The sequence below is a fragment of the Acipenser ruthenus genome, chromosome 17 (assembly GCF_902713425.1).
Source record: "Acipenser ruthenus chromosome 17, fAciRut3.2 maternal haplotype, whole genome shotgun sequence".
Lineage (NCBI taxonomy): Eukaryota > Metazoa > Chordata > Actinopteri > Acipenseriformes > Acipenseridae > Acipenser > Acipenser ruthenus.
Genome location: NC_081205.1, coordinates 28,924,106 through 28,946,367, shown reverse-complemented (window position 1 = coordinate 28,946,367; position 22,262 = coordinate 28,924,106). Strand labels below are relative to the sequence as shown.

The 22,262-nt window shown below is 37.7% G+C and overlaps 1 protein-coding gene across 1 annotated transcript; it reads right to left on the bottom strand.

Annotated features, from left to right (window-relative positions):
• Positions 1-4,791: 4,791 nt before the first annotated feature.
• On the bottom strand, positions 4,792-18,560 carry LOC117422891 (protein mono-ADP-ribosyltransferase TIPARP-like). The gene is made up of 6 exons (XM_034038105.3): positions 18,386-18,560; positions 16,718-17,661; positions 8,911-9,076; positions 8,073-8,260; positions 6,444-6,713; positions 4,792-5,468 (listed from the first exon to the last, which is right to left on the bottom strand). The coding sequence occupies exons 2-6, from the start codon at positions 17,644-17,646 to the stop codon at positions 5,021-5,023; spliced, it is 2,001 nt and encodes a 666-aa protein (XP_033893996.2). The 5' UTR covers positions 17,647-17,661; positions 18,386-18,560; the 3' UTR covers positions 4,792-5,020.
• Positions 18,561-22,262: the final 3,702 nt, after the last annotated feature.

Genomic DNA, 22,262 nt, shown 5'->3' with positions numbered 1-22,262 from the left:
AAGTTTTGCTCCTAATCTGTTGTGTCTGAAACCATGAGCTGGGCTGTTCTTTAAAACATGGATGATGAATCATATTTTTTTTTCCTGTCACATTGTAATAACAAAATACAATTCAGTATTTTATCCTCTCTGATGTTATTTTCCCATTTGGCACAATGATGATATCCTCCCATGCTTTATGATTGAGTAGTCCGACACATGACAAATCACACAATGGCATGCCTTCTTTATGAAAGTCACACACAAAACTGCTGTGTAGAGGCGGTGTGGAAAAGGGGCTTGATTATACTGTAATAATGTAATTCTCTTGTCCTAAGGAAGTGACGCATAACAATGCAAGCAAAATGTGAGAAAAGATTTTGGTAATTGTAGCATGACCTAATTTGCAATTTTCTATTCATTGTTGTTCAGTATTTCATTAAAGCCATAATAGAGATCGCAGCACCATAATTAAAAGTATGGGTGTCATTTACAGGTCAAATGTATGTATACAGGGAGTTAAACTTATTTTGCCAAAATTAATATATGTCAATTAAGTGCACCAGTAGTCAAAACCAGCATGACCACAACCCCCACACATTGCCTGGGAAATCATGTGGCTCTGGATGACAAACAGCATGTGTGTGTGGAGAACTCTTTCTGTAAGAGGCTGTTAATGGGGTGCATCATTGGAAGCTTGGGATGATGCAAAACAGGAGCCCTAGGGGCGGTCACCATGGAAAAATAAAAACAAACAAACAACATTACTGTATGCTATTGACTGGCTAATAGAGTTATACATGGATTTATAATATTACACCAATACTAGGACTGACTGATATTATGCATGTGCATCTCTGAGTGTAATGGATTAGAAGGAGTTTAATACAGGTGTTAGTGCAATTGGGAGAAGGTCTTTATTGTTTATGTGCATGTTTGATGAATTTACTCTGTATGCATATATAAAGTGCTATCATACACCAAAATAATTATTTTCAAAACTTTACAAACCTTTTAGGAGCAGGGATGTAGTTAATTAGTATGTTGGTTTGTACATTTACATTTCATGAAGTCTTTTGTCCCACTTTGGCTCAAACTCCAAGCTTTATTCTGGCATAGTATATGCAAAAACATTGTTTCTCATATATTCTGTAAACAACAAGCATGCCTAGGTAGTGTACAGCTTCCAAAGATAACTACCTCTTGTCATTTTTTGTAGGTCATTTCGGTTCCTACAGAATGCCTGTTGGTGACACCATATGGATGTCCAGCCCTACCGAAGCAATCATATTATTAACTTTCTGCATGATAAGATTGTCTTGACCATGTCAGCCTGAGGTACTGCCATCGCAACCTATAATGCTGAACACAGAAAGAGAACGGGCTAATAAAAAAAGATCAGTTAAGCATGCCAACGTAAGCCTCAGGATATTCGACTGGAATTCCACAATTCCCCCACTAGACTGTTTCTGTCTCTGGGAGCATATTTTACACTGTAGCAAGGAAAAGCTAAGTGGACTGTCTTAGTTTTCATCACAATCCAAAGTATATTTATTCAGGAGGTAAGGTACTGTAAGCAAACTCAGTTTTCCATAAACAGATGTGTGTGAGAACCTCACATAGAGGTACAGGGAAATAACTCAAAAGATAATGAGCGTGAAGAACCACTCCCATTTCACAGCTCTTTTTAATGGTTGGGCAAGGCAGTGGGATGAGTTGAGCAGCACTACCTTTATCATGCATTCCTATGGGATTAACATCCTTTTGCTTTTCTCCACCTCAACAATGCTTTGCCATGGCTCATTCAGTGAAGCACGTACACATGCATGTTCTTGGGCCTTCTCCAGGCAACTGCTTTAGATCACTTCAAACAGGAAATTGATGCCAGAGGGCAAACATTCATTCCTCAATCCCAGCATAAAACACTTCTAGATATACTGCGGTGACACACACTTCCTGGAGCTTTGCTGCTGCTTATGTGTCTCTTCATACATCTATATAAACTCCATATTATGTAATTAAAAACAGAATTATGTTTAATACACACAATACATTTTGTTACAGTGCCTGAGAACCGGTTATGTATTCTTGTGGAAAAGCTTAGTAATTTGGGACTGAATGTATTTTATTAAATCTCAACAAGGCTTTGTTTATTAAAGGAAAAAAACAGTAATTTAGCAGTTTTTCCTGTGGTTATACTATGCATTTACCATAGTTTTATTTTCAGTGCTGTATTTTTTTAATATGCTTTACTATACAGTACAGTACTTTCCTTATGCTTTTACTATGGTAAACTTTTATAAGGGTTGTTTCAATGGAAACCTGCTAACACCCAGTGAGATACAAGCTACTAGAGCACAGTCACCCAGTGACAACAATACACCAAGGAAATAAACCTTCCCTTATCAGTCATGACTAAATCTCTAGAACCCCCCGGACATCCGTGAGAAACCTCTCTTAAAGGTAAAATCTGAATTTCAACCCAGTTGCCACTACAGGTCATATTCAGCTGGCTCCTTTAAAGGTTACCCAAAGTTCACAATTCAATCCTGCCCATATTTGGCTAATTCGACTCCTTAAAGGCTTATGTTAAAAACTTTGAATTGATGGAAACCAAGAAGGAATGTTCATTGGTTGCAGCTGGTCACCATTATACAATATGGACTCGCAGGACACAGGCTTGGGCTTCCTTATTAGTCAGGCATCTGGATAGGCAGAAAGAAGGCGAATACGCTCTATGCCTCTATAACTATTTCAACCTTTTAGTTATTAAATGAGGAAGAGGCTTTAATAAACTATAATGCAGGTCTCTCCGAATCTGTATGATTCATTCAGGTATTTAAGAAAACCATTCATTCAATGATCAAATATATTGAATTATTAATCAGTAAGATTACCAAGAATTGTAAAAGTTTCCCCCGATGTTGTATCAAGCAATGACTCCAATACTCAGCATCACAGCTGGCAGAGCTCTGATCCTTTGAAGCCCTTCACTAAAAGGTTATCGGTAGTTCTGGAGTGTTAGAGACAATTAATTATTTAGCTGAACCCATATTGAATTCACACCTGTGATGCTCAATAGTCCTCCTTTTCTATTGTACATACTGTAGCATCCTACAGTTCACACTCAAATGTGTTACTATGCATAGTAACTATAGATTAACTGCCAGCTGGTCAATGCTGGCACTAAACCTTTATCAATCCATTGTTAACAGAATATACTGTACTAAACAGTTCTTGTGCCCTTTTAATACTAAAAACATTTTGAAGGTACTGGATTTAAAAAAAAAACCTTCAACAGGTAAAACGGTCAGTACTTGGTGATATTAGCATCCTAGTAGAATGGTCATTGCCTGTAGTGATTTAAGCAGCCTATATTATACTTAAGGTGAGTCATTCACACTGCTATTGCCAGGCATTGGTTAATCCAATGTTTCACTTCCACATTGATTGTACTGGCTGATTCAGCAAGCGTCCCCCAATTCCATACCCTCACTCTAAAGATAATTTGAGCTTTCTTTGCGACCCTGATAAATACAAGTTGTTTGTTCCTGTTACGAATCAAACAAAGCATGTCAGTCTGCCTTGGCATGGACCTGGTAACAAATAATCTCAGGAAAATGTGATCCAAGGTCTTCAAGGCCAGTGTGCTTTGGTCACCTTTAAAGCTCAGTCCTCAGATCATATGGAATTGCCTTTGCACTAAATAATAATGCACTTTACTCCAGCTTGTGATGGCAATTTATAATAATATAGGACTATTGATTTAATGCTCTAGACATTTGTATCCTGAGCCAATAGGTAAGGTAATAAGTCAAGCATGCCCTGCAGACAACCTGTCTTTTCGAAACCAGCAGGCAGAGTCTCGAATGACATCAACAGCACCGACAGCAGTGTACATCAAATGGGGGGGAAAAAAAATTGTCTTGTTTTGATAAACCTTCTAGTGCTTCCTGTTGACATGGCTTGAGATTTCTGTTTTAAAAGCAGATACATTTGATTGTGAAGCGGTTTCCATTGCCTTCTGTATTCTGTTTGCTTTTGTTTGTTTACAATTACATAAGTGCTAATGTGATTGGCAGTAGCTGGCCCTCTTGTAATGAATGCTAGAAAACACATTTGGTGTCACTGTAGGTTTATATTGAACCTCAGAACCACCCACAGTTAGTTTGCCCCTCTGTATTTATATTTTAAAACAACCTGTTTTTTTATGCTCAACATAAATGTTAATGCAACTTGAAGGACATACTGTACGTTAGCAATAGTTCAATTAATACAGTATATTGTACTCCCAGAGCAAAGACTGCAGCATCACACATGCTGTATTGTTAAAATACTCTTACATGTGACACTCCAGTTCCAGGGAAGCAGCGTTTTTGTTATTGTGAAATGCTAATCTATTTTAAATGTATTCAATTAGATAAAAAAAAATCAATTGTCTGTGCCCAAATGGAAATTAGTGCGAAACTGTTTCCTGGTGCTCGTCGTGCTCCTCGTGCTCCTCAGACCTACTTGTATCATATTCAGTGTTCTGAACATCAATATCACACATTTAAAAAAACTTCTTATTAAGACGCTTTTGTTTTTTTTAAATGGAACATTTACTAACATAAATAAACATTTTTTTATATAAACAAAAAAGGCACATATTTCAAATAAACAATGAAAACATATTTACAATTCTCACAAATCTGACTGAATAGTCAAATGTCACAACACCATTGGTCTTTGAACATGACACTAATGTCTTCAATAAACTATACACAAACTTGGAAAGTTCTAAACCTTGAAATATGCAGCTGCTATAAAACAGTCTTGTCAAATTTTTAATTTTTGTCAATTTTTACTTTGTCTAGCAGCGAAGGATAACTGCTCACCCATATACAGCTGTAAGATAACTGCCTTTTTTAACCTCCATAGCTTGAAATACAGACATAGGTCTGATACATCTGATTCATAGAAACCCTGACTCAGAAACCGTTCTGCTTCTTTCCTTATGGTTCACTGACTTTTCTTCAGCAGGGTTTAGCAGCAAAACAGACTAAATGGCGACAGTATTAGAAACTTCTTCATACTGTATAATGAAATAAGGGTAGCTCTGGTCATCATTGAAAACGACAAAAATTTGAGGGTCTATCCAATTGTCAACGCAAGAGTCGAACAAGTCACTGGATGGGTCGTTGGCGTTCAAAGGCGGTGGCCTCCTCATGGTGGCGTTGCCCACTACGAATTTCCCTGTGAGCACCTTGGCTAGAAACATATAGTGAACTCCCTTCGGAGACCGTTTGGAAAAGTTGTGTGAGTAGATGGCCTTTCTGGCAAAGTAGCTTCCCTGTCCAAACATGGTGGCGTGTTTCCCACTGACCCGCGGGTCGAAGTTGTGTTTGCAGATCCCGTCGACGGCGTCCTGGGAGGTCCCGTGGAACAGGTGTCTTTCGTTTATCATGCGGTCCATTTCGCTCATTTTTCTAGACATGTACTCCTTCTTCCTGTAAACACACACACAAAAAAAATTATATATATATATATATATATATATATATATATATATATATATAGCATTTTGAATGTTCCATCTAAGCCTATAAAAGCTTCTAGACGGCATAGTCACACTGCACTGTAACGGTCGTTGACTGCTCCGTTCTGTTAATGCTTTGATGGACCTTATATGAACCAAGCAAAGACTTCAAAAGAAGCCTGCCTCATTGGCGGGGACTGCAAATATTTCTATTGATTTCAGGACAGAGAGGCAGGGAGAGAGGGAGGGATATTTTAATTCGACAAATGCCTTGCGTTCCTCAGCATGTTTACTTTGCTCTTTATAAAGCCTGTCAAATTCCAAAACAAAGTGTTTAATTTTTTTCTCTGGCTCATTTTTTGTAAACAAACCCTTCTAATTCTCTGAAATGGGGTCTCATTAACACTTATCACTAATTCCATTTCTGTTTGCTTCCAATATATTAAAGTACATGCCAACCAAAAAGCTTTTTTGTATTATTATTCTTATTTTTTTATTAACCAGGACAGGTTGCGGTCTCTCTCAAGATCTAGTTCCTTTCCTTGTGGTGGTTAAAAAAAAATACCCTTAAAAGGGCCTCTGTTCCTTAGAACAAGTGTGATTAAATGCTTCCCACATTCTGATATGAACTTCAGCTGTTACTGTGTTCTAATGGCCACTGTCATACAAATGATGCAACAAGCCTCTTGGCTGATCTATTTCTAGCAGGTTAATCTGCTATCTCTTAAACTCATAACAGCCTTTGGAAGCTTTCGTGGTGTGTGAGTGGGTGCCATTAACATCAAGCGTTCAGTTGAAACACTGCCCACCTTTAATAGACCAAGACAGGTCAGCACACCGGTTACTGGAAGTGCTCCTGTTCTCAGAACGGCAAGTCTCTAGTCATACTCTCTGCCAAATCTGAAATAGTAGTTAACTTTATGAATACAAATTTAGATTACCCTACCTTTTATACTTTTCCCAAAGGAAAGGATTCTGCACCCTGGTGATCTTCATGATCTTAAATTTTGTCTCTGATACAGTCTTGTGGAAGAGACTATAGACAGTTCTGTAGCTTTTGTCTTCCTTAGACACAGGCACTTGCATAAAATCCTGAAAGGAATCCATCAAAATCCAAGTTTCAGGATAAATCTTCAGAGAGGTAGTTGGAGATAGGGGTTCAGAGGAAGCTGTTCCGCTTACTGGAGATATTGGTAAAGAGAGGCCACTAAGCGTTCTAGAAAAAAAGAAAAAACACACGACTGACATTTCATGACATATTCTAAATGCAGTACTCTTTCAATCAACAAGCAATGTACGTAGCAACATAAGTCCTCCATCACGCCTGGAAGCACAACATTAGATCAGGATCATGTAAATGATACCTCATGACATATTGCACACAGAAAAAAATAAGTGTGACATACAGTACAGATGGATGGACTGGTTCTTCCACATATACCCAGATTCTGTTACACTCAATTACTTGTGGTAAAAGAATGCTATAACCATCTTGGATAAAACTGATAAACAGTTCTCTAAATACAAGTCACATATTTACAATGGCTGCTATCTGTAGAGCTACACTCGAAACAAACAAAAAAAAAAAAACAAGAACAAAAAACCCTTTATAAGTGATGGACAATGAGGTAATGAGGTGTGTACCCCTAGTTGAGATCGGTTTAATTGTATCAATGTGCCAAGCTGTCAGTCAAACTAATGACTTCTACCCCTTGGTACAGCACAATATGTTTCTAACCACTGGTTTCTGACAATGTTTCCAGCTGTGCTGCTGAGATCAGAGAAATTGCATCTTTATTAGTTTAATTCAAAGCACAGGCGGCACATGGCACTTCATTCATCTGGGCTTTGATGGATATGCAAGTCTTTCTGATCCTAAACTTTAGGCAACAGCACCACTGAAAGCAGACACCCATCTTTAATCCTTTTTAACTTTCAAAAGACAAGCTGAAGCCGACATAAGCATTCGGATGTCCGGTAATTCAAAGAGGTACAGAGGGCAATTCACCAGAATTTAGTGAAGCCTCAGGAGGCTACGTCCTTACAAACCCTGCAGGACAAAGTCGCCATGTAACATGATCAAACTAGCCCAAAACAACACATTTAAATGTGCCGCTGTTAACTACATCATTGCAATGTATTTTATTTTAAAAATCACAGCAGGCCTTGTAATGGCATTACCTCACATTGCAGAAAGGCACAATAATATAGATAATCACAGCAAAACTGTATTTTCTGCCTTTTCTGTGAAAATCAGTAACCAGGACCAGCCTGTGTATAATGGCCACAGTGTAAGGCCGATAGGAATCTTTGGGGGCTTCAGGATATACTGGAGCTAATTCTTCAGTTAGCTTGTCATATAAACAGCGTTAACATATGGTAGTCATTTTCATCGCTGAAAGAACCGACGGTGAAAGAGAACAAGCACATTCTGGTTTCCTTGTGTCTTCGGAAGACGTAAACTTCTGGGGTTGCTCTGATTTTTTATATTATTGATTTTTGTTAAATGTATATAATAAATATATAATTATCACATTTACAACAAAATAATGGGCAGTTCCAATGGTTTACTTACTGTAAGTAAGGCATCAGCATGACTGTGGAGAGGAAAAGGGGTCTTTTCTTGATCTGTCTTCTGAAACCAAAGATGGCGTTCTGCTGGAACCCTTCTTTGATGTTCAGGATGTACTGATTTTGCAAAGTCACAAAGCGCACTTCCTTTAACCCCCTGCAGGTAGCTTCTTCTATCAATCGAACAACTGGCTGTTGAGAGAAAAAAAAAAGCTTTATCTTAACAGAGATATGATGAACCAAGGTGGATGTACAGAATCTGTATATACAGTATACTGTATAGGCATCTGTTGCATGTCTGTGGTGCTGTACACAAATGCACACCAGAGCCATCCTCACTTGACATCAGTTGACATAAGGTATCACATCACAGCAGGGTGAAGCAGAGGTCTAGCATTCCCCAAGCTTCCTGCCCTGCATCTGAGCTTAAACCAAAGAGCTAGCCATGCATATCATATGGAGGAAACAAGTTCACTCACTACATTCTTGGGCTGTCATTTTTTTGTATTCGTTTTTTTTAAATCTAACATCTACTTTTTATTATCGCAATGACCAATTATCCCCTTGAACAGGCTTACTGCACACAAGTTGTTCTTTTCTTATGCTATTCATGCAAAATGAATACAATGTTTAATTCAATAAAAGAGCTTTGTTATTTCAATCAATTAAGACTTCAGTATTTTGTTTTCTGTTCCTATATAGATCTGCACTTTGCTTTTAGCTAAGCCGTCTGCCTGTACAAAGTTTGATTTCCTAATATTTCAAGTCGTGCAGATCGTTCAGCTATTGATTAGGTTATGCAGAGTTAAAAGAGGAGAGATCAATAAAAAGCTGTCGTTTACCTCAGAGTACTCCCTCCAGCCGAAGCTGTCCCGGCAGTAGTACTTCCACACAGTGTGGTAGTTGGAGTTTATGTTTGTGCTGGGAGGAGTAGACAATCTCCGCACCAGGTCATATTCTACATCGGCAACCCTCATGAGGCTGAAATCCAGTGCAAAAACACGTCCCCTGGAATAGAAGGAAAGAAGGATTGGTTAAAAAAAAATTAACTGACTAATTAATTAAGCATCCAGTCACCCCAAACCATTAGCAAGATGTCTTGTATTCTAGTAGCCCATATACATATATATATATATATATATATATATATATATATATATATATATATATATATATATATATATATATATATAAAACATTTGATTCAATGCTGCATTGAACAGAGAAATAAGACAGGTGCTGCATGCTTTTTTTATTTAATCTACCCCTAAGTGGGTGTACCATTTCAAACGTACTGTAATCCAAGCAATAAGAGAGACAGGTAATGAGTCATATTCATTTCACCTCGGAAAAAAAACCAAACACTTAGAGTTATCTAGGAGGTACTAGTCATCCAAACACCTAGGATTGCCTATTCGGGATTGCGTTCTACAGTGCCTGTCTGAAATCACAGGTTCTTTGTGAAAGATTCGAACTCTCTGCCAAGGACATGAAATACTACAGCCCAGAACATACTGGGTATACAAATCAAAAGAGAACGCTATGGAAAGATCACTGATAAACAGTTCAATAAAACGCATCAGCTGAGAAACAAACATTGATTATTAGAGGAGAGAGGATACTTTATTTTCTCTCTTTTTTTTTTTTGCAAACACACAGTTCCACCAGTTAAGAACAAACCAAGCTCAACATGTTCTTCCACAGCAAACTGTTATTCACCAACAGTCAAAAGCTTCAGTGTACCTAAAGTGAGGACAGTATGTAGTCACCAGTAGCACAGCAAATTCCAGTAAATACAAATACATGAAAGAAGTATTGGTTACATCACAGTCCTTGCACAGAATTATTTGGGCAAGAGCAGCAAGTCAGCCAAAATAATTCTGCAAACTGCTTGCACTTTTAAAATAGAATGGGGGGATCAAAAGCAAGGCATACAGTGTGGAGTAGTGGTTAGGGCTCTGGACTCTTGACCGGAGGGTTCAATCCCAGTTGGGGGACACTGCTGCTGTACCCTTGACCAAGTACTTTACCTAGATTGCTCCAGTAAAAACCCAACTGTATAAATGGGTAATTGTATGTAAAAATAATGTGTAAAAAATAATGTAACTGTATGTAAAAATAATGTGATATCTTGTAACAATTGTAAATTGCCCTGGAGTAGGATGTCTGCTAAGAAATAAATAAATAAATAAATAAAATAAATAAATAATAATAATAAAATAATAATTAATAATAATAATACAGTAAGAGCAACCGTTCCTATACTTTCCTGATAACAGAAAATGAGGAAACATGACGTTTATATATAATGGTAAAATAATACCATTCATTTTATCAGTCATTCCTCCCCTCACCCCCCGTAACTGTGACTCAACACATTTGCAAGGGCTTCCTCTTAAAAGTCTCAGTTTCTATCACAGTTTCACTTGAGAAATATGCCGGGTAATGAAACAAACTGTTAAATAAAAAGGAACCATAACAGCAAATATCCTTTTGATGAGGTCAGGACATTTTTCCTAATAACCCTTACTGGGTTGCTCGGGGAGAAGTTGGAACAAAAGTTTTTAGGATAGCAGTTACAGTTCTGACGCACAGTCTGAGATTCAGGCTCTGCAGACTTTGCACTAGCAAGTGTAGACCTGTTTAATGCTGTAGAACCTATTTAACAGACAGATGGGGCTCTGCTGAACTGATTTGAGTTCTTTCTGCATAGTGCCGAGGTGAGAAATAGACACAGACTCACAGTAAAGGGAGCCGACAGTCATGTGGCAGAATCTGCTGTTGCGTTTATATTTACAGTACTTGCTGTACAAGCGAGTGCAAACAAAGGGCCAGAGTGTTTTTCCTTAAATGAATAGAACGATTCTCACTAGTGTGGGGCTAATATTTGAATATATGAGCAAACATGATTGTATTCATCAAAGGAAAAAATGGCCTTGCCAGTGCCAGAGGTACTGAACACAACTGATTTACAATAATTATAATCTTTAATCCCAGTTAAGCAAGTCTCCCCATTTTGATGGCAATTTACATTTTGCCTGACGAGGAAGGCAAAAAGTAGGCAGTGCATGTAAATTTCTTTCCATTTACATACTATATTAAAACTTCTTATGCGGTAATCAAATCCATGTAAAAGAAAACAAGTGGATTCAAACATAGATATTATGATCACTCTAAATTTGTACCAAATATAAAATAATCTCAGGCAATATGCAAGTATCAGAAAGTTAAAAATGTGTTACTATACAGTGACTATGGGCATGAAAAAAAAAGCCATAAAGAATATTTCACATTATTAAAAAAAATACAATTTATATAAGTCTTGCTAATCTCCAAGTGTTGTGGCACCAGTGGGCATCCCTTTAAAGGCGCACTACTCCATTTTATGCTTCAGTTTCACCACATGTCAGAACTTGCATGGTGTGGCCTTTTTAATCCCCTTGCTACAACAAAAGCGGCTACTTCAAACAAAACAGGTGGAGTAGAAACCGATAACATCTTCCCAACTGACTTTCTGTAAGTTAGATCATAAAAAAACAAAACAGTGAGCCATAAAAAAAACAAAGAAACCCTGAACACCAGATACATAGCATGAGCGTGTTTCCATACAGCAGACAAAAGACAGCTATTGCATGTAAACCTGGAGTACAGTCTCCTATTTAGGTTTGCAACTCTAGTGACAGAGCGTTCTAGGGTGTGCAATGTTTACATGTACACAATTGCAAGCACTGATCCAAAGAAGCACGCAAGACACTGCACTGGCTGGCACGGCAGTGCTATCAAGCTGTGACACTAACTGAGAGCAAGCAGCATCCAGAATGAACCGAGGTGCTCTAGGTGCTCAGTCTCTACTGGGGCTAGCCAAGCTAGTTAGTTAAGAATCTAAAAATAATATTCCTGCACTTTAATTAACCGAGGACAACAGTTTTTCACGTTCATTAGCACTCTGATTGGAGCAGCATCAGAGTGTTAAAGAGCCATTTAATATGCTCCTGTGTGATTTATTCAGTCATGCCTGGTACTGGGAATGAAAATCTGGAATATCCTAGGTGGGCTGGCTGAGACCCTAAGGCCTTCCACACAAACAAGCATCTCCAAGTTTAAAAATGTTCAGAAGAGACAAGGGGCTAGATTTATTAGGCTTTGCACTTATGTTTGAACATTTTTTTCTAAAAAGGGGCCCGTTCTCAAAGCAACTTAGTTCCATCTGTAATTTACACCTATTTTTGAAAGAATTAAAACAGCTGCTACGTTTAAAAAAAAAAAAAACATAAGGCCTTTTAAGCACACTCTAGTTTCTTTCTCAATTTTTGGAACATGAACCAACATTAACGTTTTACACTAGTAAAATTATAGGACTAAGCTTTTTGAGACACGATAAAAGGGTTTTATTTGTGGGACTGATTCCTTTGACCTAGATTCTAGAGTAATGTTTTTGTTTGCACTACACAAGGCAGGAAAGGGCATTAAAAAAAAAAAAAAAAAGTATATACATAGAGCTGGAGGGGGGAGGGACGGACGGTGCTCAGTTTTTCGAAATTAAAATTATTAGTGTTATTGTATATTTTGTTTGTTTCAAACATACTCTACCATAGCACGTCTCTTACACTGCTACATATAACGATTTGGTAGCGGATTTTAATACAACAACTTTTGTTTACGTAATATGCATTATATAAATCAAAAGATCGAATTTTGAATGCGAGTGACATTTAATGTGATTTATAGTATTCATATATTGCCAAACAGTTTCTGTTAACAGTGAAAACAAAACAAAAAAACAGTGTGTCAATGGTGTCTGATGAACCTTCGAAGGTTTAAAACAAACATCGAATCCCTGGCTAGAGAACGAACCTTCTAACACAGCCCCAATATATATTCTAATCTACAAACCCTGGAAGGGCTGAACTGTATGAAGTTAGAAATGCATCAGGACTGACAGTCAGAGCGCTACCAGGTATGGGAACACCACACCGCCGAAAAACAATCTCTAATGGGCGCAACTGCAGTATCTGTTTGCCAGTGGAGTACGGAAGTGTTCTGTTACATTGCAGTACTGCAATTCTACTGTCTAAAACAACAGCAAAAGTGCTTTCCCCAAGACAAAGAAAATGTTTTTGTGCCGTACCATTTAAAAAATGATGTTTCTCAATAGACGTAACTCTTTAATAAAATGAACAGGTATGAATATTCTTGTTTTCTTTTCACTGAGTGGCAGTACAGGACATAATCATAAATTGGAAGGTGAAGAAGTAGATTAAACTAGATACTGAATAATTATAACGCTTGTAAGAAAACTGTTTTTCTACTGGGAGGAGGGATTTTTTATTTTTTTTATAGCATTGGTTTCTTGCAACAAATCATTTTAAAAATCTATCTGATTTGAAAGACAATGAACAGCACAGGCATCCATGAGCAGCCTGTATGCGATAAGATTTCCTTGGCAAGGTCAGTGATTGAGTCCAAAACATCTTCTGTTTGTGTAGAAAGCTGTTGGAAGTAGAAGCTAAAGTACACTCTGCTTTCAAAACACGTTGAACATTGAAAATGAAAAAGTACTGTATTACTGGAAGAACGCCCAAAACAGGAAATCAAATCCACTGCATTGCACACTTGACCTTTGAAGCAAGAGACGTCACATGTACTGAATATTATGAAGAGAAGCTAATTTACACGATTTGTAAACAAGTATAATCTAAAAATATTCTAATGACAAACGTTTCAACTAGAAGTCTTTTCAATGTCTTCTGAAATGAGGTTTCTTTTAGTATTTCCGGTAACATTCTAGTCATTTGTGTCACCAGATAGCATATCTAAATAGAAAATGTTTAACCACAATACTGAATAAACATCACGTTCATAAACATGTCCTTTTCTCTCATTCTGATTTAAAACAAAATAATAATAATTGAAATGATTACCTCCCCAATTACTAGTTCTCCTATTCAGTTGTTAATACTGTACATTGGCTCCTCAATATTAATCTTATGTGAAAATCATCGTTTTTCAATATCACTTACTAAGGCAATACAATGGCAATATGCACTGTAGTTAACCGCTTGTGACACGCTCCAGGACTGTGTACTGTACGGCAGCCTTAATTACACTTTCCAATCACATTCTCCAAACTTTATCCTAGATAAGCAGATATCTTTTAGAATAGAGATAAGTCAGCTATCTGAACATATATATATACTGTTGTAACACAAGATCAAGGGTCAGCATGACACAGAACTTAATTCAGCTTCAAAACCCCACTTAGCTAAACCCCCATGGTGTCCTGTTGCTATATCAACCTGTCAAAGTAATACAAAGCTATTTTTTAACACTGCACAGCTCATTGCTTGGAAAGAATGGAAACACAGGTTAAGATCTGTTTTGCAAGTTGACCTGATTTTCCTATGCATTAGGTTATGACAAAGAATAACCAAAAAGGGCGTGTTGAGACTTCTTGTTCTTGTTTTTGCTGGGACTCATCTTGTGCTGTTTCCTCAAAAATAAAAAAAAATAACTACTGTCCTAGAATTACAGTATCTGTAATTTGCATGGCAGAAAAATGTCTAAATCTAAGCAGACAAATGTGCGTAACAAAATTAATTGAACGCAAATATTAAAAGGATGATTTTAAAAAGGGACCAATGAAAACGATGCTGACGCCAGTAAGTGTTAAGAAATCCGATTTTAAAGCCATTAACTCATTAAGTACCAAATACATTTTTTTTAACAAAAAATCATAACAATATACAGTAGTTAAAGTGAATATTTAATAACACTTATTAATAGGTAGATGACAGTTAAACATGCTCCAAAAAATTACAAAATAGCCTGTTCTCAAAGAAGGGCAATGGCACTTAATGGGTTAAAATGAGAATCTTCATTGTAAAATAGAATACACTAGTTGAGAACCAGCTATATGGAATGACTAAGCTATAGCAGAGTCAAAACCTGTTATGTACATTGTGGTGAATCGAGCACAGAAAATAGCATATCTAATTTGCATTCAAACAAGGGTAACAAAGGGGTGCTGCTACAGATTAACCAAAAAGCTGCTTAAGTCCAGTGCTCTTAAGATATAAGACCCCCTAAAGGTTCTCAATGATTATCTTTTGTCTAGCAAAGGCAATCAGGGAATAAATGAAAAGGAAAACCTAACATGTTAATATCTCAGTGGTGCAACACCCCACCCCATCCCTTCTTTTTCTTAGTCATGGCATCTATTCATCCCATGAATAGAGGATTCTATTGGATTTTCCAGTTACTGGAACTAGGTGTGACTATCAAGTGATTTCTGTCTTCTGAGGTTGCACCAGCTGATGAGTCCAAAATAAGGCTACAGTAATATTAGTCAGCAAGCTCTTTGATGAGAATCATGCAGTCAATCGGAGCTACAACCTCTCTCTCTCTTCCGGTATATTTGACTCAACCCACAAACATCTGCATACTGTAAACAACCTTCATCACAACACTATGCATCGTATACTGTACCTCCCCTACTCACTGATGCAAAAGTGGTGAACAGGCTTTCTTGTTGCGAGAAAGGCCTGTAAAGCTTGTCCGACCACAAGAGATTAATAGCAGCAGCCAAATAATGTGGTAACCATGTGAACCATGTACTGTAGCAGCTTGTTTGTAAGCCTCCCAGCTAGGCCCTGGAATGCTGTTATCTACATCCTGTTGCTATGGAAACACAACATCCCTCCGGGATACAGGGGACACTAAGATGAGGAGACAAGGGGTGAACTTTATGTCTGCGTAACATATTATATCACATGTCTAGGTAATTTAAGCAAAGAGGTGGTGTTTTTACATAAGGAGATACGGTGTAAATATTACAGTATCTAGCACCATATTGGATGCAATTGGAGGACTTCTTTCAGGCTATAGGCCAACCCATACTCTAATCAGGTCTAAAACATCATATGTGAAGCAGCTGATGAGGGAAGGTACACTATTTTATTCACAACACAAACCCATCAGTCCGTGCACAGTAATAGCCTATCGTGGCTTTCACCTTGCAAGGCCTGTCTTAGAATCTGCCTCAGGTGAAATTAGTTTAATGGTCTCATTACCATGGGGGCATTGTCAGCCCACATCACAAAATCCCCCATAGAATTCACCATTATTCAGCACAACTGGAAGAGCCTGCTTCACAGAGGCATGACTAAATGTTGTATATCATTGCAAAAAAAAAATGTATTACATATACTGAAAATGCACCGTTTCTGATAATGTTAACCAATGCAATTAAATCAGAATTTAAAGTATTCATACAGTAACTTAAAAGGAAGGCTATGCATCGAGTTTTGCTTCTCTACAGCTCAAACTACTTTAAAAGGTGTTTTATTTGAGATTTTTTTTTTGGAAAGAAGACTTCTTGTATTGCTATACTTCTCAACTGAAACGCACACATCTTAAAGTTGCCTAGTTTATTACAGCTGCTTCCTTTGCTGTGTGGACCAACAGCAAAGTGACACGACATCCAGAATTATAACAAACAGTTATTGCTTCCTGGTACTCTGATTTGACTACAGACTTACATTTTAATTTCCAATATGGTAATCTGAGGTGTCATCTTACCTGGCTTTGATCTAAAATTGGTTTTAAACAACTGGCAGGAACCCAAAGAATGTGCAGTGGGCAAATACTTACTGATATTTAAGCTTGACTTGTTCATTGTCTGGGTTACAATAGAGTCTTTCCAATTGTTCCTGCGATTCGTCGGAAACACTTTGCCAAATCGGAGTCCCAGTCTTCCTGATCTGCCAGTGGTAAGGCAGCACCGTGTGATGTTCGGGGCAGTCGTTGCCATAACCACAGCACCCCTGCAGAAAATCCACGCAGACCGATATCCCGTCCCCTTGTTGCGTGTGATACTGCAGCTGGGTCAGTAGTTCAAACACAAGATCCAACGAGGCTTCCTCGCTTTTATCCTGGAAGATCCCGCTTTGCACGAGGCTGTCATTGTCAGCAAGGCAATTAGCACCCTGGAACGACTCAGAGGGGTAGATTTCATTCATCTTGTCATCTTGACACGACGGACTGGCACCACTACTAGCCACCGCCTTTTCGCTTGCCGGCGGCTGAAAACTGGGCTCATCAGAATCTATTGTACCACCAGACTGAATTTGAACCTCTTGTTCGGGTTCCACAAGTTTAGCGTTCGGGTCAGTTAGCTGTGCTGCTTCAGCGCGCGGTGTCAACCCAGGCACAGCACCCCCTTCTTTTAAGCAAATCTGGTTTATCCTCGTTTGCTTTTGTACAACAGCCTCGCACAAATTTCTTTGGCTTCTGGACTGACTCCTGGGTACAAAGACCCCATCGCCTCCCCCTACAAGTGCATCTGAGCTTAATAAACTGGTCAGGATGGGATCCAATGCCCGGAGACATTTTGTATCCAACTTCCTCGGAGCGTGTTTCTTTTTTAAATAAGGCTTGACAAGAGGGATTTTGCCAGACAGCCCCATCTGTTCGTTGAACACTTCACTCGGCATTGTTGTGCAGTTGAGCTTCAATGAAGTGCCTAAAATTGTACCAACACTTTTTGTTTCCGTTTGCAGTAAATGCAAAGTTGTATCCATAACTTATTTTAAAACCTGTTGAGAGGAAAATGGGGGGGGGGGGGGACAAAAAAAAACTCTGTTATAAAACCAGCTGACTGTTTGATGTTAAATGGAAAACGTCATGTTGATGGTGATAAGATTATAATCTACACAGTTTTATTCAACATGTTGTTAACCTCAGACACGTAAGGCATACAAATAGAACGAAAAACACATCATAATTAATTGAAAACACCTTATGAGCAGAGTGTACTCTTCTCGTAAATCATGACATGATGGGTGTAGATCGTTGCAATCCAACCAAACAGAAAACAAAGGTTTATCAACTCAATCGTTCTAAGCGAGGTCGAATTGCAAGAAAACCGATCGGTATCTGTTACTTTCACAGCAATGCAGTCCTCTTTATTGCGAAACTTGATAAGGAAGGGCTACAAGAACAAGTAGTACTAAGACCGTGTTCTGTAATGTGATGTGGCCACTGCGCAGTCTACGTAGAAAATACACCTTTTCGATTTTAAAACAGGGGTCGTATTAAAAAAAAAAAAAGTCATAAAACCGTATCGTATTGTTTTTAAGGACATTAAGACACGACCCATTTAAAATAAAACACTTCAATAAAAGATCGATAAGACTGGTGAAAGCTGTTTTACGACTTTTAACATCTGGTAGATTTCTGTAATGAACATAACAAAGCATATCTGGTCACTCGGTCACACACTTGGATTTCACGCACAAACACAAATAAAAACAAACATACCTCTATATATTAATCAGGTTTTTTCAGTTCTATAATTTGGATCGTCCGACTCCTCTGATCATTAGTATTTTTCGCGTGTATCCTGAAGTATTCGTGTTAACTTGTGAGCTCTGCTTGGTGCGTGACAAACCACCCTACTCCAGCTCCAGAGGCTGCGGCTCACAGCTGTTGCAAGCACTTAAATGTTGCTTTTCTTATCCACTCACATTGCTGGAACTGCAGTATAGGGGCGGGGCTTTGTTGAAGAAAAAAAAAACGTCTGTCAGTATCAGGAAGTGATTCTGGGTGACTTATGCGTATATATCGAGAGAAATAAATGACAATTAACAGCACTTTTTTTTTTTTTTTTCATGGGGGTTGAGTTATGCAATTCACATTCAGGACGTTAGGTTGAGGTCAGTCTGTACAGGAAAAGGCCCACGCGGGGTTTGGGCTGAGGTAGGAGGCGCACTAAAAATAAAACAAACAAAAAAAAAAACCCTGCAAAAATTAATCATTCATGCCATAAAATGGTAGATGAAAGGTAAAACAATGTATTTAACGTTTTTGTTGTCTGTCGGTTTTGCTGTTGTCGAACTGCACAATCAATTGAGCCGAGCGGTTTTTTTTTTTTTTTTTTTGCAGTGCAACACTGATTGCATTCGGCAACAAAAGCGATGTGTTTGCCAAACGCTTTGGCATTGTGTGAGCCGATACTCCACCTGCATTTAAAATTACACTACATAAACGTTAACGCACGTCACTCAATGCGTCTGTTTTTGGTTGCCAGCAAATGTCTCAATGTGTTATAACTTGGCATTGTCATTTTTTTCTGTTGCTGGTTAATACTGGTATTTTTTTTTTATATATATATATATATTTTTTACGTCTCAGCAAACGATAATTGTTTTTTTACACAAGGCAGACATTAGAGTTAAAGCCCTAAGCTAGACTTAAAATCCGTTCTCTCCACAAAAATAAAATAACAACAACAAAATAAGAATTCTCTTTTCATGCAGTAACTTGTTGCTAAAGGTCTACAAACTGATTATTTCCTGACAAGTGCTTGAAATTGTACATCACAGCCATAATTGTACCTTTGCTGTAAAATCGTAGCGAGGCATGAGTTAAATGCATGTATTTTCTGTTCTAAGTCTTTTATCCACTGGCACATCTAAAAGGCAGATTCTCTTTCTAAACCTGAGAGGTTCTAACTCCGTCTCATCAGATGATGCTAAAGGGAGGTGGATTTCATTGTAACCTGCTGAGAGTCTGTTCTTTTAGATGGGAAATCAAAAGCTCCCTTGTCATGAAACAGAATACTGGAGATCTGCTTCAACTGCACATGACCAAGGTCACAGTGAGCCTATTTGCAATCTGCTGATCAAAGCTGAAACTCTGTTTGACTCACCCTAACACAGTTCAAAACCACAGTGACATCCTCCTGCTTATCTAGTATAATGGTTTAGACTCTAACCAACACTATAAAAAAAGGTAATGTTTTAATGTGAAAGTGAGTGTGTAGTATAAATATATCAATTAAAGCACTGGTGGCCTGAACTTCAAAAAATGTGGACAAGAACCAACACACCAGGTTCAACAAGATAAAACAATGTACAGGAATTTGAATGACCCTCAATCCAATTAACAAGTAATTGGTACTAAACAGCCAACATGTTTAACAGTAACATTTTTAGAAATGTTATTTTCAGTTCCAAAGCAAAATAAAATGTCATTCTGTGTCCTTCCCCTTTGCTTCTCCTTAAAAGATGCATAGCTGCAAGAAATTCACTGCTAGGCCTTACAGAGAAGGACTGTCTGGGTGGGTGGAAAAGCTTCGAAGTTCCTCGCAATCACTTGGTGCTTGTCAATGATAGCTTTTGAGTCAGCAGTGAGAACACTGCTCTAATGGGCGAAGTCAGTTGGCACCATTGCCTCTTCAACTACTGACCCCAACACAAAAGGGAGCGACCACGGTGTCATGCTGAAAGAGGATCTGAAAATGACTTGCCATTGCTAGGGTGAGTTCAGATCTGGATATGAATGTAATCACAGGGCTGTGTGCTTTAAGCCCTTTATAAGGAAGGCGGCACACCAGGGCAGCGGTATGTGAAGCCACTAGTGTGTTATTAACTTGTCATTACCAGGGAACGACGTGTCCACCCCTGGCCCTCTAAAATAAATTAGATTTCAGAAATGGGTTTTTGATGGCCTTTTCAGTTGAAGAAGCTATGATTAGCAGCCATTGTTAACCCTGGACACCTAACCTATATATATTTACCTTGGGATTCTGGAGAACCACTTGTAACAACAAAAAAAGTACTTTATTTCAGTTTACCTGTATTTTTACTCTTTCTCATCTGTGGTCCTTAACATTTTATGTGTAAGTGACACATACGTTTGGTTAAACCCATTTTATGTGACCTTGTAAAATCCTCCAAATAGTGTCACATGATTCATGTAATGGGATACTCTGTACTAGGATACATCTCTCTTTTTTTTGGAAGTAAAATAGCAAATTTACAAATGAAACTGCTTACCACTGGTAGGTAAACTTACATAGCTGAAGAATTTCACTTCTGTTTTTTTTTCCCGCATGTAGTTTTAGAGAACCACAGTTCCTGCGCGGTGGTGCATATTCAGCTTCCTGTGAAAGACTTTCAGGGAATTCTGAACTGCATTCACAGTAACAATGTATAGGTAGAAGGAGGGATTCATTGCTATGGTGGTTGGGTTAATGTGTTCCTCTCTACAATGGGAAGGAAAAGCTCTGCACTCCACAGAAGTATAAACAATTGTGCCACCTAGTGATATGCTATGAAATGGCGTTTGTCCGTGATACATTTTCAAAGTGGTGGTTAAGGAAATAACAAGTCCTATTTTTTGTCTGTGGTCTTGTGTTACCTAATGTGGGGCAGCAGTGTGGAGTAGTGGTTAGGGCTCTGGACTGTTGACCGGAGGGTCGTGGGTTCATTCCTTAGTTGGGGACACTGCTGCTGTACCCTTGAGCAAGGTACTTTACCTAGATTGCTCCAGTAAAAACCCAACTGTATAAATGGGTAATTGTTTGTAAAAAAATAATGTAATTGTATGTAAAAATAATGTGATATCTTGTAACAATTGTAAGTCGCCCTGGATAAGTCGATACTGGATATATATATATATATATATCAGTATGTTTTTTTCTTGATATACAGTATTATAATTATCTGCAATCTGAGAACAGCAGCTTACCTAGCCAAAGCTCAAAACCGTGATTTTTATTATTATTATTATTATTATTATTATTATTATTATTATTATTATTATTATTATTATTATTATTATTATTATTATTATTATTTACCAAAATGCATATGCTGTCCCTTTAAAATAATGTGTTTAACAGAAGTAATTTTAAATTAAATTCACATGAAAAATATATATTATCTACTGGCACGCCAAGGGCTTAACACAGTTGGAGGTGGCGTCAAAGGCCACACTTTAAAAACAATCACATTCATTTATGTGGAATACAGATGTTTAATTCCTCAAGTTTATTAAGATATAAAGAGTGTTGCATCATAATTGCATGGGAAGTGATCACAATTATTGATTTATTTAAAAAACAGTTTTCCCTTATGTTTTTGTAAGGCTTGCACAAAATGAAAGACAATCAAATTATTTACAGTCACTAAAATTTATAGTTATGATATGTGACTATGACTAGTATAATTCTCCTAAACCTAAGACCTTTGTTTGCAGTACTGCTTATTTTGAACAAGATCTGCTACAAATAGTTTACTTTATACTTTATTTTAATCTCTGGGAAGATACTATTTAAAAAAAAAAGTTGAAAAAAGCACAATGCTAGTTTGTTTCATGTTTTAAAAGTATATAATGTGTTTGCTTTAAAAGT